Source organism: Heteronotia binoei, chromosome 1 (assembly GCF_032191835.1).
Source record: "Heteronotia binoei isolate CCM8104 ecotype False Entrance Well chromosome 1, APGP_CSIRO_Hbin_v1, whole genome shotgun sequence".
Taxonomy (NCBI): Eukaryota; Metazoa; Chordata; class Lepidosauria; order Squamata; family Gekkonidae; genus Heteronotia; species Heteronotia binoei.
Window position 1 is genome coordinate 209867805 of NC_083223.1, and position 16348 is coordinate 209884152.

Consider the following 16348-nt stretch of genomic DNA (forward strand, 5'->3'; position numbering starts at 1 on the left):
GGATGGTGCGAAGGCAGCGCTGATGAAAGCGCTCAAGGAGTCGCAGGTGATGACGGTATAAAACCCACGATTCGGAGCCGTAGATGAGGGTTGTCATCACAACCACTTTGTAAACATTGATCTTTGTGCCTTTTTTCAGATGCTTGTTGCTCCACACTCTTTTGTGCAGTCGGCCAAATGCACGGTTTGCCTTTGCCAGTCTGTTGTCAATCTCCTTGTCGATCTTGGCATCTGAGGAGATGATGCACCCCAGGTAGCTGAACTGCTGGACTTTCTTCAGTACTGATTCACCCACAGTGATGCAGGGAGGGTGATAATCTTCCTGGGGTGCAGGCTGGTGGAGAACTTCTGTCTTCTTCAGGCTAACTTCTAGGCCGAATAGCTTGGCAGTATCTGCAAAGCAGGACGTCATATGCTGCAGAGCTGATACCGAGTGGGAGACGAGTGCAGCATCATCAGCAAATAGTAGCTCTCGGATGAGTTTTTCCATTGTCTTGGAGCGAGCCTTTAGTCGCCTCAGGTTGAACAGGCTGCCATCAGTGCGATAGCGGATGTAGACAGCATCGTCATCATCTAGATCTACTGCGGCTCTTTGAAGCATAATGCTAAAGAAGATCGTAAAGAGAGTTGGCGCGAGAACGCAGCCTTGCTTTACACCTGTGCCTATTGGGAAGGGCTCCGAGAGGTCGTTGCAGTGTCTGACTTGGCCTCGCTGGTCTTCATGTAGCTGGATGATCATACTGAGGAACCTTGGGGGACATCCTAAACGTTCCAAGATTTGCCACAGGCCTTTCCTGCTAACGGTATCGAAAGCTTTGGTAAGGTCGACAAAAGTCACATATAGACCCTTGTTCTGTTCCCTGCATTTCTCTTGGAGCTGCCTGAGAACAAATACCATGTCGATGGTGCTCCTGTTAGCTCTGAAGCCGCACTGGCTCTCTGGGAGGAGTTCTTCTGCAATGGTGGGCACCAGTCTGTTCAGGAGTATTCTGGCAAGGATTTTGCCTGCGTTGGAGATCAGGGTTATCCCCCGGTAGTTGGAGCAGTCTGACTTTTCTCCTTTGTTCTTGTGTAGAGTGATGATGATTGCATCGCGAAAGTCCTGTGGTAGTTTGCCTTGTTCCCAGCAGGTGACAAGTACTTTGTGAAGTGTGCTATGTAGTATTGTGCCCCCATGCTTCCAGATCTCTGGTGGGATTCCATCAACTCCCGCTGCCTTGCCACTTTTCAGCTGCTTGATGGCTTTAACAGTCTCTTCTAGAGTGGGGATCTCATCCAACTCTGTTTTCACTGGTTGATGTGGGGTTAGGTGGATTGCTGAATCTTGAACTACGCGGTTGGCACTGAAGAGAGCCTGAAAATACTCCAACCACCGGTTCAGTACGGATGCCTTGTCTGTGAGGAGCACTTGGCCGTCTGCACTACACAAGGGACTCTGAGCCTGATATGATGGGCCATATACTGCCTTCAGGGCTTCGTAGAACCCTCTTAAATCACCAGTGTCTGCACACAGCTGGGTTCTCTCTGCAAGCTTGGTCCACCACTCGTTCTGAATGTCTCGAAGCTTGCGCTGGAGGTTGCTACATGCACCGCGAAAGATTGTTTTTTTCCCGGGACAGGAGGGCTGAGCAAGATGTGCTTGGTAGGCAGATCTCTTTTTCGCTAGGAATTCTTGGATCTCTTGATTGTTCTCGTCAAACCAGTCCTTGTTTTTTCTTGTGGAGAACCCGAGGATTTCTTCAGAGATCGACAGGATGGTAGTTTTTAGGTGTTCCCAGAGTGCTTCTGGAGAAGGGTCTGTAGGGCAACTGGGGTCCTCAATTCTTGACTGGAGTTTTGCCTGGAAGGCAGCTTTAACTTTGGCTGACTGAAGGCTGCCAACCTGAAGCTTCCTCCGAGGGATACCTCCTCTCCTGGGTGTGGGTTTAAAGTGGAGACAGAGATTGCAGCGTACAAGACGATGATCCGTATGACATTCCGCACTGGGCATTACTTGGGTGTGTAAGACATCTCGAAGGTCTCTCTGGCGCACCAGAATGTAGTCGATAAGGTGCCAGTGCTTGGACCGTGGGTGCATCCAGGTTGTCTTCAGGCTGTTCTTCTGCTGAAAGATAGTGTTGGTGATGGTGAGCTGGTGCTCCGTGCAGAATTCTAGCAGGAGGCACCCGTTATCATTGCAGTTGCCAATGCCGTGTTTGCCAAGTACTCCTTTCCAGGCTTCCGAGTCTTTACCTACTCTGGAATTGAAGTCGCCAAGGATGATCACCTTGTCCTCTGTAGGGGTCTTCCGTAAGAGGTTGCGTAGATCAGCATAGAACTTGTTCTTTTTTGCAGGATCTGCTTGAAGGGTTGGGGCATACACACTGAAGAGTGTTGCATGCTGTTTGTTTTGAAGTGGGAGGCGCATGGACATGATGCGATCTGAGTGACCTGTTGGCAGGTTTTTGAGTTTGGAGGCAATGGAGTTCCTGACCATGAAGCCAACGCCAGAAAGGCGGCTCTCAGCCTTTGACTTACCCGACCAGTAGAGGGTATAGCCGGCACCATGTTCTTGAAGACTACCTTCCTCAGGGAAACGGACCTCGCTGAGAACTGTTATGTCAGTATTCAACCTGAGAAATTCGTGGGCAACTAGAGCAGAGCGTCGTTCAGGGCGACCGCTGTCTACTGTGTCAAGCATGGTTCTGATGTTCCAACACGCAAGCTTAAGTCTTAAGATCTCTCTCTTGGTCAGTCTCTGCCAGTTCACACCCCATCAAGTTGTATTTGTAGCTGGGATTCTTGGCCCCAATGTGCATTACTTTGCACTTGGCCACATTGAACCGCATCTGCCATGTTGACGCCCACTCACCCAGCCTCAACAGATCCCTTTGGAGTGCCTCACAATCCTCTCTGGTTCTCACCACCCTGAACAATTTAGTGTCATCCGCAAATTTGGCCACTTCACTGCTCACTCCCAACTCTAAATCATTTATGAACAAGTTAAAGAGCATGGGACCCAGTACCGAGCCCTGCGGCACCCCACTGCTTACCGTCCTCCACTGCGAAGACTGCCCATTTATACTCACTCTCTGCTTCCTATTACTCAGCCAGTTTTTGATCCACAAGAGGACCTGTCCTTTTACTCCATGACTCTCAAGCTTTCTAAGGAGCCTTTGATGAGGAACTTTATCAAAAGCTTTCTGGAAGTCAAGGTAAACAACATCTATTGGGTCTCCTTTGTCCACAAGTTTGTTTACCTCCTTAAAGAAATGTAACAGGTTAGTGAGGCAAGATCTTCCCTTACAGAACCCATGCTGAGTCTTCCTCAATAACCTGTGTTCATCAATGTGCCTACTCATTCTGTCCTTGATAATGGTTTCTACCAACTTTCCCGGTATTGAAATCAGACTGACTGGCCTGTAATTTCCTGGATTTCCTCTGGAACCCTTTTTAAAGATGGGGGTGACATTTGCTACCTTCCAGTCCTCAGGAACAGAGGCAGATTTCAATGAAAGATTACAGATTTTTGTTAGAAGATCCACAAGTTCAACTTTGAGTTCTTTCAGAACTCTCGGATGTATGCCATCCGGACCCGGTGACTTATTAGTTCTTAATTTGTCTATCAGTTGTAGGACCTCCTCTTTTGTCACCTCAATCTGACTCAGGTCTTTCAACACCCCTTCCAATATTAGTGGTTCTGGGGCAGGCAAACACTTCTCATCTTCCACCGCTTAAAGGAGTCCTTCTTACCTTTTACAGCTTCCATTACTTTGTTTGTTAACCATGCTGGCCTCTTCTTATTTGTTTCAATGTATCTGAAGAAGTGTGCATGCACGCAACAGCTTATTTATTTATTTATTTATTTATTTACATTAGACTTTTATCCCGCCCTCTCCGCAAGCGGACTCAGGGCGGCTTACAACAGTCGTTTACACGATTTAAAACAATAAGTCAATAAAATCTATAAAATCTATAAAACATTAATACAATTAAAATTTAAAAACTATTCCACGGTGCTGTACCATTACTATGTTGGCGGTTCTGCTTTTCAGACAGTTGGTCACCGGGAACTCTAGCTGATGTCAGGTGGCAGCTATCTCTCAGTTTAAGCATCGAAGGCCTGTCGAAACAATTCAGTCTTACAGGCTTTGTGGAATGTAGGAAGGTCCCGTAGGGCCCTTATGGCCTCTGGGAGAGTGTTCCATAACTTTGGTGCTGCCACTGAGAAGGCCCTGGCTCGTGTCAAACGGAACCTGGCCTCCTTTGGTCCAGGGGTGGACAGCAGATTTTTTGTCCCTGAATGCAGTGCTCTCTGGGGGATATATGGGGAAAGGCGGTCCCGCAGATAAACAGGTCCCTGACCATAAAGGGCTTTAAAGGTCAATACCAACACCTTGAAATGGATTCGGAACACAGTAGGTAGCCAGTGCAGCTCTTTCAGCACTGGCTGAATGTGCTCCCATCGAGGGAGCCTCATTAACAGCCATGCCGCAGCATTCTGCACTAACTGTAGTTTCTGAGTCAGTATCAAGGGTAGCCCCATGTAGAGAGCATTACAGTGATCTATTCTTTTTTTTTTTTTTTTGGATATATGAAATTTTTATTAAGAAAAAATGGACATACAAAGAAAAGAAAGAATAAAGAACGAACAAATACAATCAACATTAATCATACGAAAAAGATACATTCCAAACACCTTAGACGCTTGGGCGCGCCATACAGTCAAAAACACATCTATGTCTAACGTCTACCACTACATCCCAATCATACACACTGGGGGATGGAGAGGATTTGAAAGGAAAGAAAAAAAAAATTCTAGCTACTCCATGTCGAAGCCTCTACTTTTGACCCATTTATAAATGGGGTCCCATTCCTCCTGACATTTTTGCACATTACCCTCTCTTAATCTTGTGGACATTAAATCAGATTCAGCGACTTCCAACAGCTTATTAATGAATTCGTCTCTGTTCGGGATTCTATCATTTTTCCAATACTTGGCATACAAAGTTCTAGCAATGGTAACTATATACAGTAACACTTTCAGTTTGGTTGTAGGCAAATTTTGCCTACAGATATTCAGAAGATACAATTCTGGCACATGCTTAACTTGTATTTTCAAGATTTTTTGAATCCAAATATTAACTTGAGCCCAATATTTCCTGGTTTCTTTGCATTGCCACCATATATGGAACAACGATCCTTCAACTTCTCGGAATTTCCAACATTTATTAGAGTATGTGGGGTAAATTTTGGCCAGTCTATTTGGTGTAAGATACCATCTATATACCATTTTATATAGATTTTCTTTGAGATCAGTTGGCTTTATTAGTTTTAAATTCTGTTTCCATAATTTTTCCCATTCATCCAGATCAATATTATAGCCAAAATCCTTAAGCCAGCGGATCCAAGCTTCTTTTACAACTTCATCCTGCATCTTAACTTGAAGTAGCCAATCATACGTTTTAGAAATTATCTTCTGCTTGGACTCTAAGATAAGATCTAATTCAATTGGTTTATTCGAAAAGCCCCTTTCTTTGTCTTTCTGAAATCTTGATTTAAGTTGACACTGGAGCCACCAATTTAACTCAGATAGTTCTTCCTCAATCAAATCATTTTGGCTATTCAACAAATAGGCATAATCTTGTGGGTTATCCCAATTATACAAGTTGGGGTGAGTCAGAGCTTCTATTGGAGATAACCACTTTGGAGTATAAGTATACATCGGCTTAATTTCATCCCAAATCTTATACAAGGATCTTCTTATTTCGTGTCTGAAAAAGCGTCCAGTTTTTACAGGAGTGTGATACCACATATAATTGTGCCAGCCTTCTCCCAAACCTACGCCTTCAATAGTCATTAGCCTCTTATTATCTAGCTTACACCAATCCCTTAACCATGCAATACAACAAGCCTTATAGTACAGATTCCAATCTGGGAGAGCAAGACCACCTCTTGATTTGCTGTCTTGTAAAATTTTCAATTTTATTCTGGCCTTTTTCCCTTGCCAGATAAACAACTTGATCATAGAGTTAAGTTTCTGGAAAAATAGTTTGGGTAAGGTGATTGGGATTGTTTGGAAGAGAAATAAGATCCTTGGAAGAATGTTCATCTTTATTGTAGCGACTCTACCTAAGAGCGAAATATGGAGATCTTTCCAGTTAGCTAGATCATCCCGTATTTCTTTCAATATTTTTTCATAATTGTCTCTGTACAAGGTCTTTAACTCATTCGTCAAATAAATTCCCAGGTATTTTATCTTTTTTTCTTGCTTAAATCCTGACAGCTGTTCTAAAGATTCAACTTGAATTTTCTCCATATTTTTCATTAAAATTTTTGTCTTAGACACATTCAGTTTGAAACCAGATACTTCTCCAAATTCTCGTAGTCTTTGCTTCAGAGGGACTATCGAAGAGATGGGTTGTTCCAAGATAAATACTAAATCGTCCGCAAACGCCAAAGACTTAAATTCCACGTTATTAATTCTGGTTCCTTGAATTTTGTTGTCTTCTCTAATCTTCTTTATTAAAGGTTCTAACGTCAAGATAAAAAGCAATGGGGATAACGGGCATCCCTGTCTAGTGCCTTGTTGTATTTCTACTAAATCAGACATCACTCCATTAAAACTCACTCTTGCATTCTGCTTCGAGTAAATCGCTTCGACCATTCTGCGGTACCTATCACCACAACCAATCGCATCCAATGTCACTTTGGTGAAATTCCAATTAACATTGTCAAAAGCCTTTTCTGCATCCACAAAAATAGCAGCAAATTCTTTGTCCGGGTGATCTCTGTAATATTCAATCACATTTAAAAGTAGCCTCACATTCTGATTCATTAGTCGTCCTGGGACGAAACCTGTTTGATCCTCATGAATTAAGTCGGTAATCACCTTCTTCAATCTATTCGCTAAAATTGTTGCAAAAATCTTATAATCACTATTTAAAAGTGAAATTGGTCTATAATTTTTAATTTCTGATGGGTCGGTGCCTTCTTTGTGAATGAGAGTAATAAGCGCTTCTTTCCAAGAATCTGGAGTCTCGCCTGAATGATAGACATTCTCAATTACCTTCTTAAAGGGCAATAATAACAAATCTTTTTTTTTTTTACAGTGATCTATTCTTGAGGTGACCATAGCATGGATCACCATTGCTAAGTCATTGTGCTCCAGAAAAGGAGCCAGCTGCCGCACCCGCCGAAGATGAAAAAAGGCGGATCTAATAGTGGCTGCTACCTGGGCCTCCATTGTAAGGGAGGACTCAAGGAACAAGCCCAAGCTCTTGACCTTAGGGGCCGGTATCAATGGCACCCTGTCTACAGCCAGCAGCTGGACCCCTCCCCTTGGATCACCCTGGCTCAGATAGAGAACCTCCGTCTTCGTTGGATTCAATTTCAGCCGACTCAGCCTGAGCCAGGATGCTACGGCTTGAAAAGCCAGGTCCAGATTTTCCGGGGTAGTCGGACTGGCCACCCATCAATAGATAGAGCTGGGTGTCGTCTGCGTATTGGTGACAACCCAGTCCATACCTCCTGACAATCTGGGCAAGGGGGCACATATAGATGTTAAATAACATCGAGGACAGAACCGCACCCTGAGGCACACCACATGTGAGTGAGTGCCTCTGGGATGACTCCTCCCCTATCACCACCCTTTGTCCCCGATCTTAAAGAGCCATAAAGCCAGTGTGGTGTAGTGGTTAAGAATGCCAGACTAATATCTGAGACACCCAGATTTGAATCCCCACTTGTACCATGGAAGCTTTCTGGATGATCTTGGGCCAGTCACAGTCTCCCAGCCTAACCTACCTCACAGGGTTATTGTGAAGATAAAATAGAAGGGAGGAGAATGAATAAAAGAAATAATCTGGGAAGGCTAAAGTGATAGAAGAAAAACTTTTCCTTTGGGACATAGGATTAATCATAGAGTTGGAAGGCGGACCCCTGAATCCCCACGTCGGCAAGGCAGCCAGTCAGTAGCTTATGATCAAAAGCGTATCAAAAGCGGCTGACAGGTCCAATAATAGCAGCACTGCTGAGCTGCCCCGATCCAGATGTCGCAGGAGGTCACCCATGAGAGCGACCAAAACCGTCTCCGTCCCGTGACCTGGTCAAAAGCCGGACTGGAATGGATCCAGTGCGGAAGTGTCCTCCAGGAATCCCTGTAGCTGAATTGCCACCACCCGCTCTATAACCTTACCCAAAAAGGGAAGGTTTGATACCGGCCAATAGTTCGCCAATACGGCCAGATCTGCAGATGGTTTTTTCAAGAGGGGACAGACCACAGCCTCTTTAAGGGATCACCCTTCTATCAGGGATCTATTGATGATACCTTGCAGTGGTTCACGTAGCATCGCCTGGCCAGCTTTTATAAGCCAGGACAGGCACGGATCCAACCTACAAATTGTAGGGCGTACAGCTAAAAGGATCCTGTCGACTTCCTCCAGGCTGAGTGGACTGAAGGAATCCAGAACTGGACCAGAAGATGTGCTTGGTGCCCCAAGTTCTTTCACTGTATCAAGTATGGCGGGAAGGTCGTGTCGGAGCGATGATACTTTATCTGCGAAAAAACTCGCAAAAGCCTCACAGCCTATTTCCAATTCTCTAATATTTTGTTTACCATGCAGTAAAATTGTTAGTGACCGAATTATACTAAACAATTGTGCTGGGCGCGAGATCGCAAATGCAATCCGGGACGCAAAGTAATTCTTCTTTGTGGCCTGGACTGCCATCTCATAGGTCCGCATAAATGACCTATAGCTTCGTCACGAGTATGTAGCCATTGTCTCTCTAGTCGTCTTAATCGCCATTTCATTGATCGCAGTTCCAGGGTATACCATGGAGCGGATCGTGAACGAGGATGAAGAGGACGTCGGGGAGCGATCTCGTCGTGGAGAGCTGGCTATTCCAGTTCTCCACCAGTTCATCCAACAAGTCGCCAGAAAGCCAGGGATCCTGCATAGCCGTTTGAAGCCACAAAGGGTCCATCTGGCTACATGGGTGAGCTAAAACTTGCTCACCGCCTAGACGGGGTACAGGTGGTGTATTCACGCGAGCCCTCAGGGCATAGTGGTTAGACCATGGCACTGCCTCGGCAGAAATTTGATCCACTCCAACTCCCGCCGCAAAGATCAGGTCTAATGTATGCCCAGCCTGGTGCGTGGACACTGTTACATATTGGGAGAGTCCCAGTGCTGCCATGGAAAGCACTAGGTCCGTCACCCGAGTGGAAGCTGCGTCCTCGGCATGGACATTGAAGTCACCCAAGACTATAAATCGAGGGTGCTCTAATGCCCAGCCTGATACAGCCTCCATCAAGGACAGTAGGGCACTGGCTGGTGCACTAGGTGGACGATACACCAGCCAGATTGCTAAACTTTCCCCTACATCCCACACCAGGCCAGCACATTCTAAGCCTACGATCTTTGGCGGAGGGAGCGCCCTGAAGGAGCAATCCTCCCGTATGAAAATAGCCACCCCTCCCCCCCGCTAGTCCAAACCTGATGAAGAACGGAGAACCCAGGAGGGGCTACTTGGGAGAGAGCCACTGTCTCCCCATCCCGCACCCAGGTCTCCGTCATGCAAGCCAGGTCCATGTCCTGTCTGATAAAAAAATTCTGCAGGACTGAGGTTTTATTATTTATGGACCTGGCGTTGCACAATATCAGGGACAGAGGCAAGTGTTTCCATTTGGCCCTTCTACCTGGTACCTTTGGGATGGGACACAGGCTGAAAGGGGAACGAGCCCTCTTGTGTCTCAATCTCCTTCCGTTCCAATTTTGCCTGCTCCCACCACTACACTTTCCCCTCCTCAGGAGCGCTGGAATCCCTTGACTCGACATCATTTACCAAAGATCTATACAGAGTCTCAGGTCACCAATCTCAGATCATGCAGTCACGTATTCTGCTCCTCTCACCCACTCACTCAGTTTAATACTCTATCTACTAATATTCTTAAAGACCTAACTAAAAACACATACTTTCTACTAATTTATCCAAGCCAGCTAAAAAATAAAAACCCTTTCCCCCCCCTCTAATTAATTGGCAAAATTCATGTCCCAATTCAATTTAGTAGCTAAATAATCAATTAGGTCCAAATACAATCAACTTACAGGCAATTTTTCCAAATGAAAACCCTCAGGATCGTAGTATTAAATGGATAATTTACTAGCTGGAAGACAGATGTTAAAGTGCTAGTGTTCTTAAGGTTCTTAAGGTGCTGCGAGGTCTAGCATCAGATGATTTGGTAGCTGGAGGACAGATTTTAAAGTGCCAGTGTTCTTACAGTTCTTAAAGTGCTAAACAATCTTTAACAGTGAGAGCGTCTTCAGTATCTCTAATGTGCTGGTGCAAGTGTTCTTATAGTTCTTAAAATGCTAGAAGATCTATCTTTAATGTGCTGGTACAAGGTGCTATATGCAGAGGTAGTGCAGTGACAGCGCAAAAAAGCAGCAGGGTGCAAAGGAAGCAATTCCGTCTGTGCTAGTATGCAGTGCAAAAGCAACGATGGTAGTTCTTATTATAAAGTGCCAGTGCAAGATACCAGTGTAAACAATTCCTTTGATGGTATAGCTCCATCCGCATCACCTCAGCTGCCAGGTTAGGCCAGCCCCTGTCCCCTTCCGGGGTCGGGGCGCCCCACCCCCCTGGCTCTTGTCACACTCTGTCTCAGACTTTGTTTCTTCACTGGTTCTTCACTGGCTCCTTTCTCCTCTGAGAGCCCAGATCTTCGTTCTTCTGCTCCCCTGCACCCTGTTATTAAGCTAGTTGTTACGTTCGTCAACTCGCCGCTCCTACCTCTCCAGCCGCTCCAGGCTCCGTCCATGCCAGAAGCTCCCAACAATGGGTTCAGGCTGGCGCCACACCCACAGCACTCCACCGCCAACGTTAACACTCCACTTACTCCTTCCCTCCCCCCGCTAGCTCCTTCCTCACTCCACCAGCTCTCCACTCTCGTCGCCTGGCCAGACCGCTCACCCTGGGCTGCAGTCCGCAGCAGCAGCCTCACACCGCCTCTCACCCCAATCGCAGGCCAGCGCAGTCTAATGTTCCCCGTCGCCCACTCTACTCAGTCGGCTTTTGGGAGCCGCTCACCCTGGAGCTGTTCACCCTGGGCTGTGGTCTGTGGCAGCAGCCTCTCACCGTCTCTCGCCCCACTCGTAGACCAGCGCTGGCTAATGCTCCCCATCGCTCGCTCTGCTCCGTTGCCCCCATTTCCCCATGTCCTGTCATCAGCGCCTCTACTCTTCCAAAAACGAGCAGGTAAATTTAGGCTCTCCTGTTTGCTATGTCAGATCTGGCCCCCAACCTGATTATAACCATCGTCACTTGCTTCTGACCCAGAGGAGGGGCTGGTTCAGCCTGACCCTCTCCCAACTGACTCTGGCAGATACACAGTTGACCCTCCACTTGTTTGCAAGCAAAGTACAAGACAGAAGAGGGACTCATGGAATAAACAAGGTTGCAAGTCAGCCCCGGGCAACTCTCTGCTGGTGGAAAAGGGAGGAGCTTATATCCAGAGTTAAACTTCACTGGTCTTAAACGGTGCCAATGGACTCAAACTCTGTTCTACTACTTCAAAACAGCTACCTACCTGATGCAATTTATTTGTCACACTTTTCTTACTCTGCAATTGTTTCATATTGTCTTTGTAAAATAAGTCAGGCCTGGTTGGGGATGTGCATCAAGTTCTTCTCAGTACAATTACAAGATTCTGTCAACTAGATCACAATGGCTGTACAAGTCACATTAAACAATGTCTGAATAAGTTTAACTATGGCAAAGTAACTTGAAGTAATCATCAGCATCAATAAAGGATGAGAACTCAGGATTTAAAGTAGATTTGTAAAACCATAGTTTGGCATGACCTGAATAAACAAACTATAAACACAGATGTTGCTCTGCTTCCAAAGGTCACTGTACCTAAAATGGAGAGACTCAGCAGAGAATAGTAGAATTCAGGGGCACAGTAATTAAACTGTACAATTCACTGTCAGTGAATGCAGTGATGGCCACTAGCATAGATAACTTTAAAAGAGGATTAGAAAGATTCATGGAGCGTAGCTTGTTAGCCAAGATGACTAAAGAGAACTGTAATGGTTTGAAGGAATGTGTATTCTTTTAATTGTTGTGTATTCTTTTAATTCTTTTAATTGGTGCAGTGGAGAAAGGGAGGTGAAAGATGGGGAATGAGTGAGTGCGATGATTGGTTGGTGACTGAGAGTGGAGGCGGAGCTAAGAAGTATGTGTGTGTGGGAGAGAGAGAGAGAGAGAGAGAGAAAGAGAGAGAGAGGTCAGTCAGAAGTTAACAGTCAGTGGACTGACAGCAATTATAGCCAGTTGCGGTCAGTTAGCAGTCTCCAGAGTCTGAGAAGCAGTCTTCTGTTTACAATCCCATACTAGTGCTGTGAAAGGCATTAAGATTCTAGGAAAGAAAAGGAGACTACTTCAGAGGGCATATTAGGGGCTAGATAAGAGAGCCCAAACCTAATTTTGTCAGAGTATTACAGGACTGTGAGCGATAGAAGCTGCCAGAAAGTTAAGAAGATAAGGAGGATTTGAGAGTGAGGAATGTGTGAGGTGAAAGAATGATACTTCACTTAGAAATTATTCATTGAAGAATTAAGCTATAAACATCTTGAAACCAATACACTTATTGTACAAATAAATTTATTTTGTTTTATATTATCCTGGAGTCCTATGATAATAAATTATAACAATCTCATCCTCAGTGCCACATAGTCCAATGAAGAAGCCTTAGAGCTTGGTCACAAATTCATTTGGAAACATTAAACAAAGTGTTTGGAATGCAATTCCTGGTAGCAGCATTATACATAAATTAAGAGGGAAGTTGTGACAAGCACCTCCACATCCAGAGTTAGTAAACTTCTGAATACCAGTGGTAAAAGGCCCTACAAAGCAATGGGCTGCCCAAAGCGTAAAACAGAATATTGAGCTAGATGAACTACCGGTCTAAAGCTGCTGGCCACCATTTATGTTCTTATGTAAACTGGAATGCTAAGTAGACTGAAAACGAAAACAGACACACAGCTCCAAGCTTTGATTTGCCTATTATGATTGGAAGCAAAAAAGGTAGTATGGTATAAAGTCTGAACTGAGCTGAAGTGCAGTCAAAATATCGTGCAGATTTTGGAAATTTATTTTCAACATCCACTATAAATAATCAAATATTTTAAAATATTAAATATTAAAATATATTCAGTGTTTACCTTTTCTAATGCAGATTAGTTCATGCACGCCACAGGTTCTTTCTCCACCTATTCATAAAAAGAGAATTATGATACAGAATATATTATCAGCGTAATTCCTCCTAAGAATGAATATGATTTCATGCCTATGAGAAGACTAGCAAAATGCAGCCACACACAGGGAAGGTTTCTGAATACTCAAGGGAACTCCACCCTGTCAGACTGTGTTTCATTGAAGTTACCTTTGCTTTCTGGACCTATTAATCACTGCTTACTAACATGAATGTTTATTAAATTCCTATGCTACTAACCCAGTCGCCCCACAGGAAAAAGGGGGGTGGTGAGAAGGGATGTTACCAAACGTTCCAAAGGCTAGCAAGGCCTTTGAAGTGCAGAATGCTCAGCTAACCTTCCTGGCGCCTCCTGAGCAGAGCAAGGACATCACCAGGGGGGAGATGTGAACATCAACTGTAAGAGATAAGCGGGCATGTGAAAGTGTTATTTGCAGGGGCGAACTGTAGTTTTATTATGGGAAGTAGCTTAAAGCCCTATTCCTTTGAAGTGTACTCATAAATGCCAATGGCTCAAGCTATCTGTTATCAGTTCCAATGAATCCATGCTAAGAGTAACATTGTAGTTATCAATAAATGCAACTTAGTTTTAACAAAGACAAGTCTGATCATTTTGGAACTTCAATGAACCCTTTGCTGACACACAGTCCCCCCCAAATATGCAGGTGGATATTAATTTGTTTGTGTTTTTAAAGAAGAAAAATGACCTGAAAAATACCAAGCGTGCTCATTGCCCTTTAGGAGCCACAGAACTCTGAAAACAATTGAGCACCAGTTAAAAGTAGTGGGATGTAGAAATTGTTCGGATTGAGTTTGATGAATTTACTGCAGTATCCTAAAAGACTAGACTAATGTAGGGTCAGTGACACATGTCATCAGATGTGCATCCCTCATCCTGCTTTGTTTCACCCATCTCTCACAATCTGCAAGTTTTAAAGGGCTCTGACAACTTTGACACTAAAAGAGTCCTGATAGATTAACAAAATATGAACCAGCTAGCTGCTAATATAATCCAAACCTCAGTAATCAAAGCAATGGTATTATCATGCTAGAATACTGATGTTCAGCCAGATGAACAAGATGCTGTTCTTCTACAGACAAGAATGGGTTTCTGGAAACTCTTCAAGAAAGCTGAGAACTATTTATGTATAAATATTAAAAAATGAAAACACACCAGTTGAGGATCACTGAATACTGATGGTGGAGAATTAGTTTGGGGAGGGAGGCAGAATGGCAAACCAAGGACCATAGCCATACAGCCCAGAAAATCTACAACAACTGATGTACTCCGGCCATGAAAGCCTTCAACAACATACAAGTTAAAATACTGGGCAGGAAGGAGAGATCACTAAGGGAACATTAATGAAACTGAAGAGGCAGGCAAGTCCCCCTGTGGAGGGAGTTCTAGAGTTTGGTGCTATGACCAAGAAGGCCCTATCCAGGGTTGCCATCCACCTAATCTTAACCACTACACCAAACTGGCTCTAGAGCATAGGTATCGAACTCCTTTGTTATGAGGGCCAGATCTGACATAAATGAGACCTTGTTGGGCTGAGCCATGCTGAGCCATGTGTGTACCTATTTAAGATTAGGTAGCAGAGACATACATTTTATGAAGAACACAGAAAAACCCAAATATATATTTTTTAAAACTTAAAATACACTTAAAACGTTGGCACTCATTGGTTTTAAAGATACTTTCTTTGTATTTCTACCATGGGATCCAGGGAACTGGGCAAAGGAAGCTCTGGCTCTTTCCTTCCTTCCCCAGCCAATAGAAGGAAGAGTGGCTAGGCTCAGTAGCTCTGCTGTGCAATTGAGAGAGCCTGGCAAAGCAAGCTATTCCTCCCCAAGGGAGGAGTTTCAGCTAATGGAGAAAATAGAGGTTTTGCTCTGTAGCTCCTGTGTGATTGTGCAAGCTGTGCAATTGAGAGCGCCTGGCAAAGCAAGCTCTCCCTCCCACCTTCCTCCCAAGGGAGGAACCTCAGTCAATGGAGAAAATAGAGCCTTTGCTCTGCAGCTCCTGTGCAATTGAGCAAGCCTGGCAAAGCAAGCTGTTATGCAGAAGGAAGCAAAAGAGAGGGAGAAGGAAGCAGATGACAACCAGTTGCTTGGGGGCCTGATAGGAGCCCTCCGGGGGCCTGATTCAGCCCCCAAATTGCATGTTCGACACCCCTGCTCTAGAGTCATATATCCCTGCAACCCACTCCAATCAACATCCTGGCAGCAGAATTCTATATCAACTGAAGTTTCCAAACACTTTTCAAGGACAGCTTGATATAGAGTGCACTGCAGTAATTTTATCTAAATCTAACAAAGACAGTGCCCAGATCTTTTCTGCCCAGGAAAGGCCACAGTTGGATAACTAGTCAAAGCTGATAAACAGCACTCCTGGCCAAAACTGACACCTGCTTATCCAGCACTAAGCCTGGGTTCAAGTGCACCCCTCAGATTACAGACCTTTTCCTTCATGGGAAGTGCAACCCCATCCAGAACAGATGACACCTTACATCCCACATCAGAACTTCTGTTCACCAATACCTCTTCTGTCTTGTTGAGATTAAACTTCAATTTATTAGCCCATATCCTGGCAAATAACTCCCATTATGTCTCTATTAAAAGGACTGGACATTTTTACCTGTTGGCAAGTCTACTCAAGTGTGACCCAGAAGTTAACCTACAAATATTTCTAAGGGAATGTTTAATATCTCAATAACAACATTCTCAAGATGTATACTTCTTCAGGCTCCAACCTACATTACATATGGCACATTAATGTAATATGAGCGTTAAACTATGCCTTTCAATGCCATGAATATCCTACCAATAAGAGCAGAGCAGATTTTCCAAGGCTTGCCAAGTACCTTCTCCAATTAAATTAAAAGTCTGATTAGCCTGGTGAGCATGCTTTATGAGCTACAAAATATTGAGAGGAGGTGAGCTCATGAATCATGAAATGCTGAGGACAGTTGACAGTTAGTTAAAGAAACTAAGGAACAGGTAAGAACAGAGGAGAATATGGCCTACTAAATTCCCTAACAACTTTCAGAGAGACTGAGGTTGGGCACCCTGCTTCCCGCACTATCATATGGT

The 16348-nt window shown here is 44.5% G+C and overlaps 1 protein-coding gene across 3 annotated transcripts in view; it reads right to left on the bottom strand.

Annotated features, from left to right (window-relative positions):
* The window catches only part of SYT14 (synaptotagmin 14), a 207328-nt gene that overhangs the window by 175104 nt on the left and 15876 nt on the right, over positions 1–16348 (bottom strand). For all 3 annotated transcript variants that reach the window (XM_060247321.1, XM_060247313.1, XM_060247329.1), the window contains exon 2: positions 13206–13253. Coding sequence is in view for 2 of the 3 variants with exons in the window: in XM_060247313.1 (XP_060103296.1) it covers positions 13206–13253 (48 nt within the window). In the remaining variant the exon portion in view is untranslated. The remainder of the gene's footprint in view (positions 1–13205; positions 13254–16348) is intronic.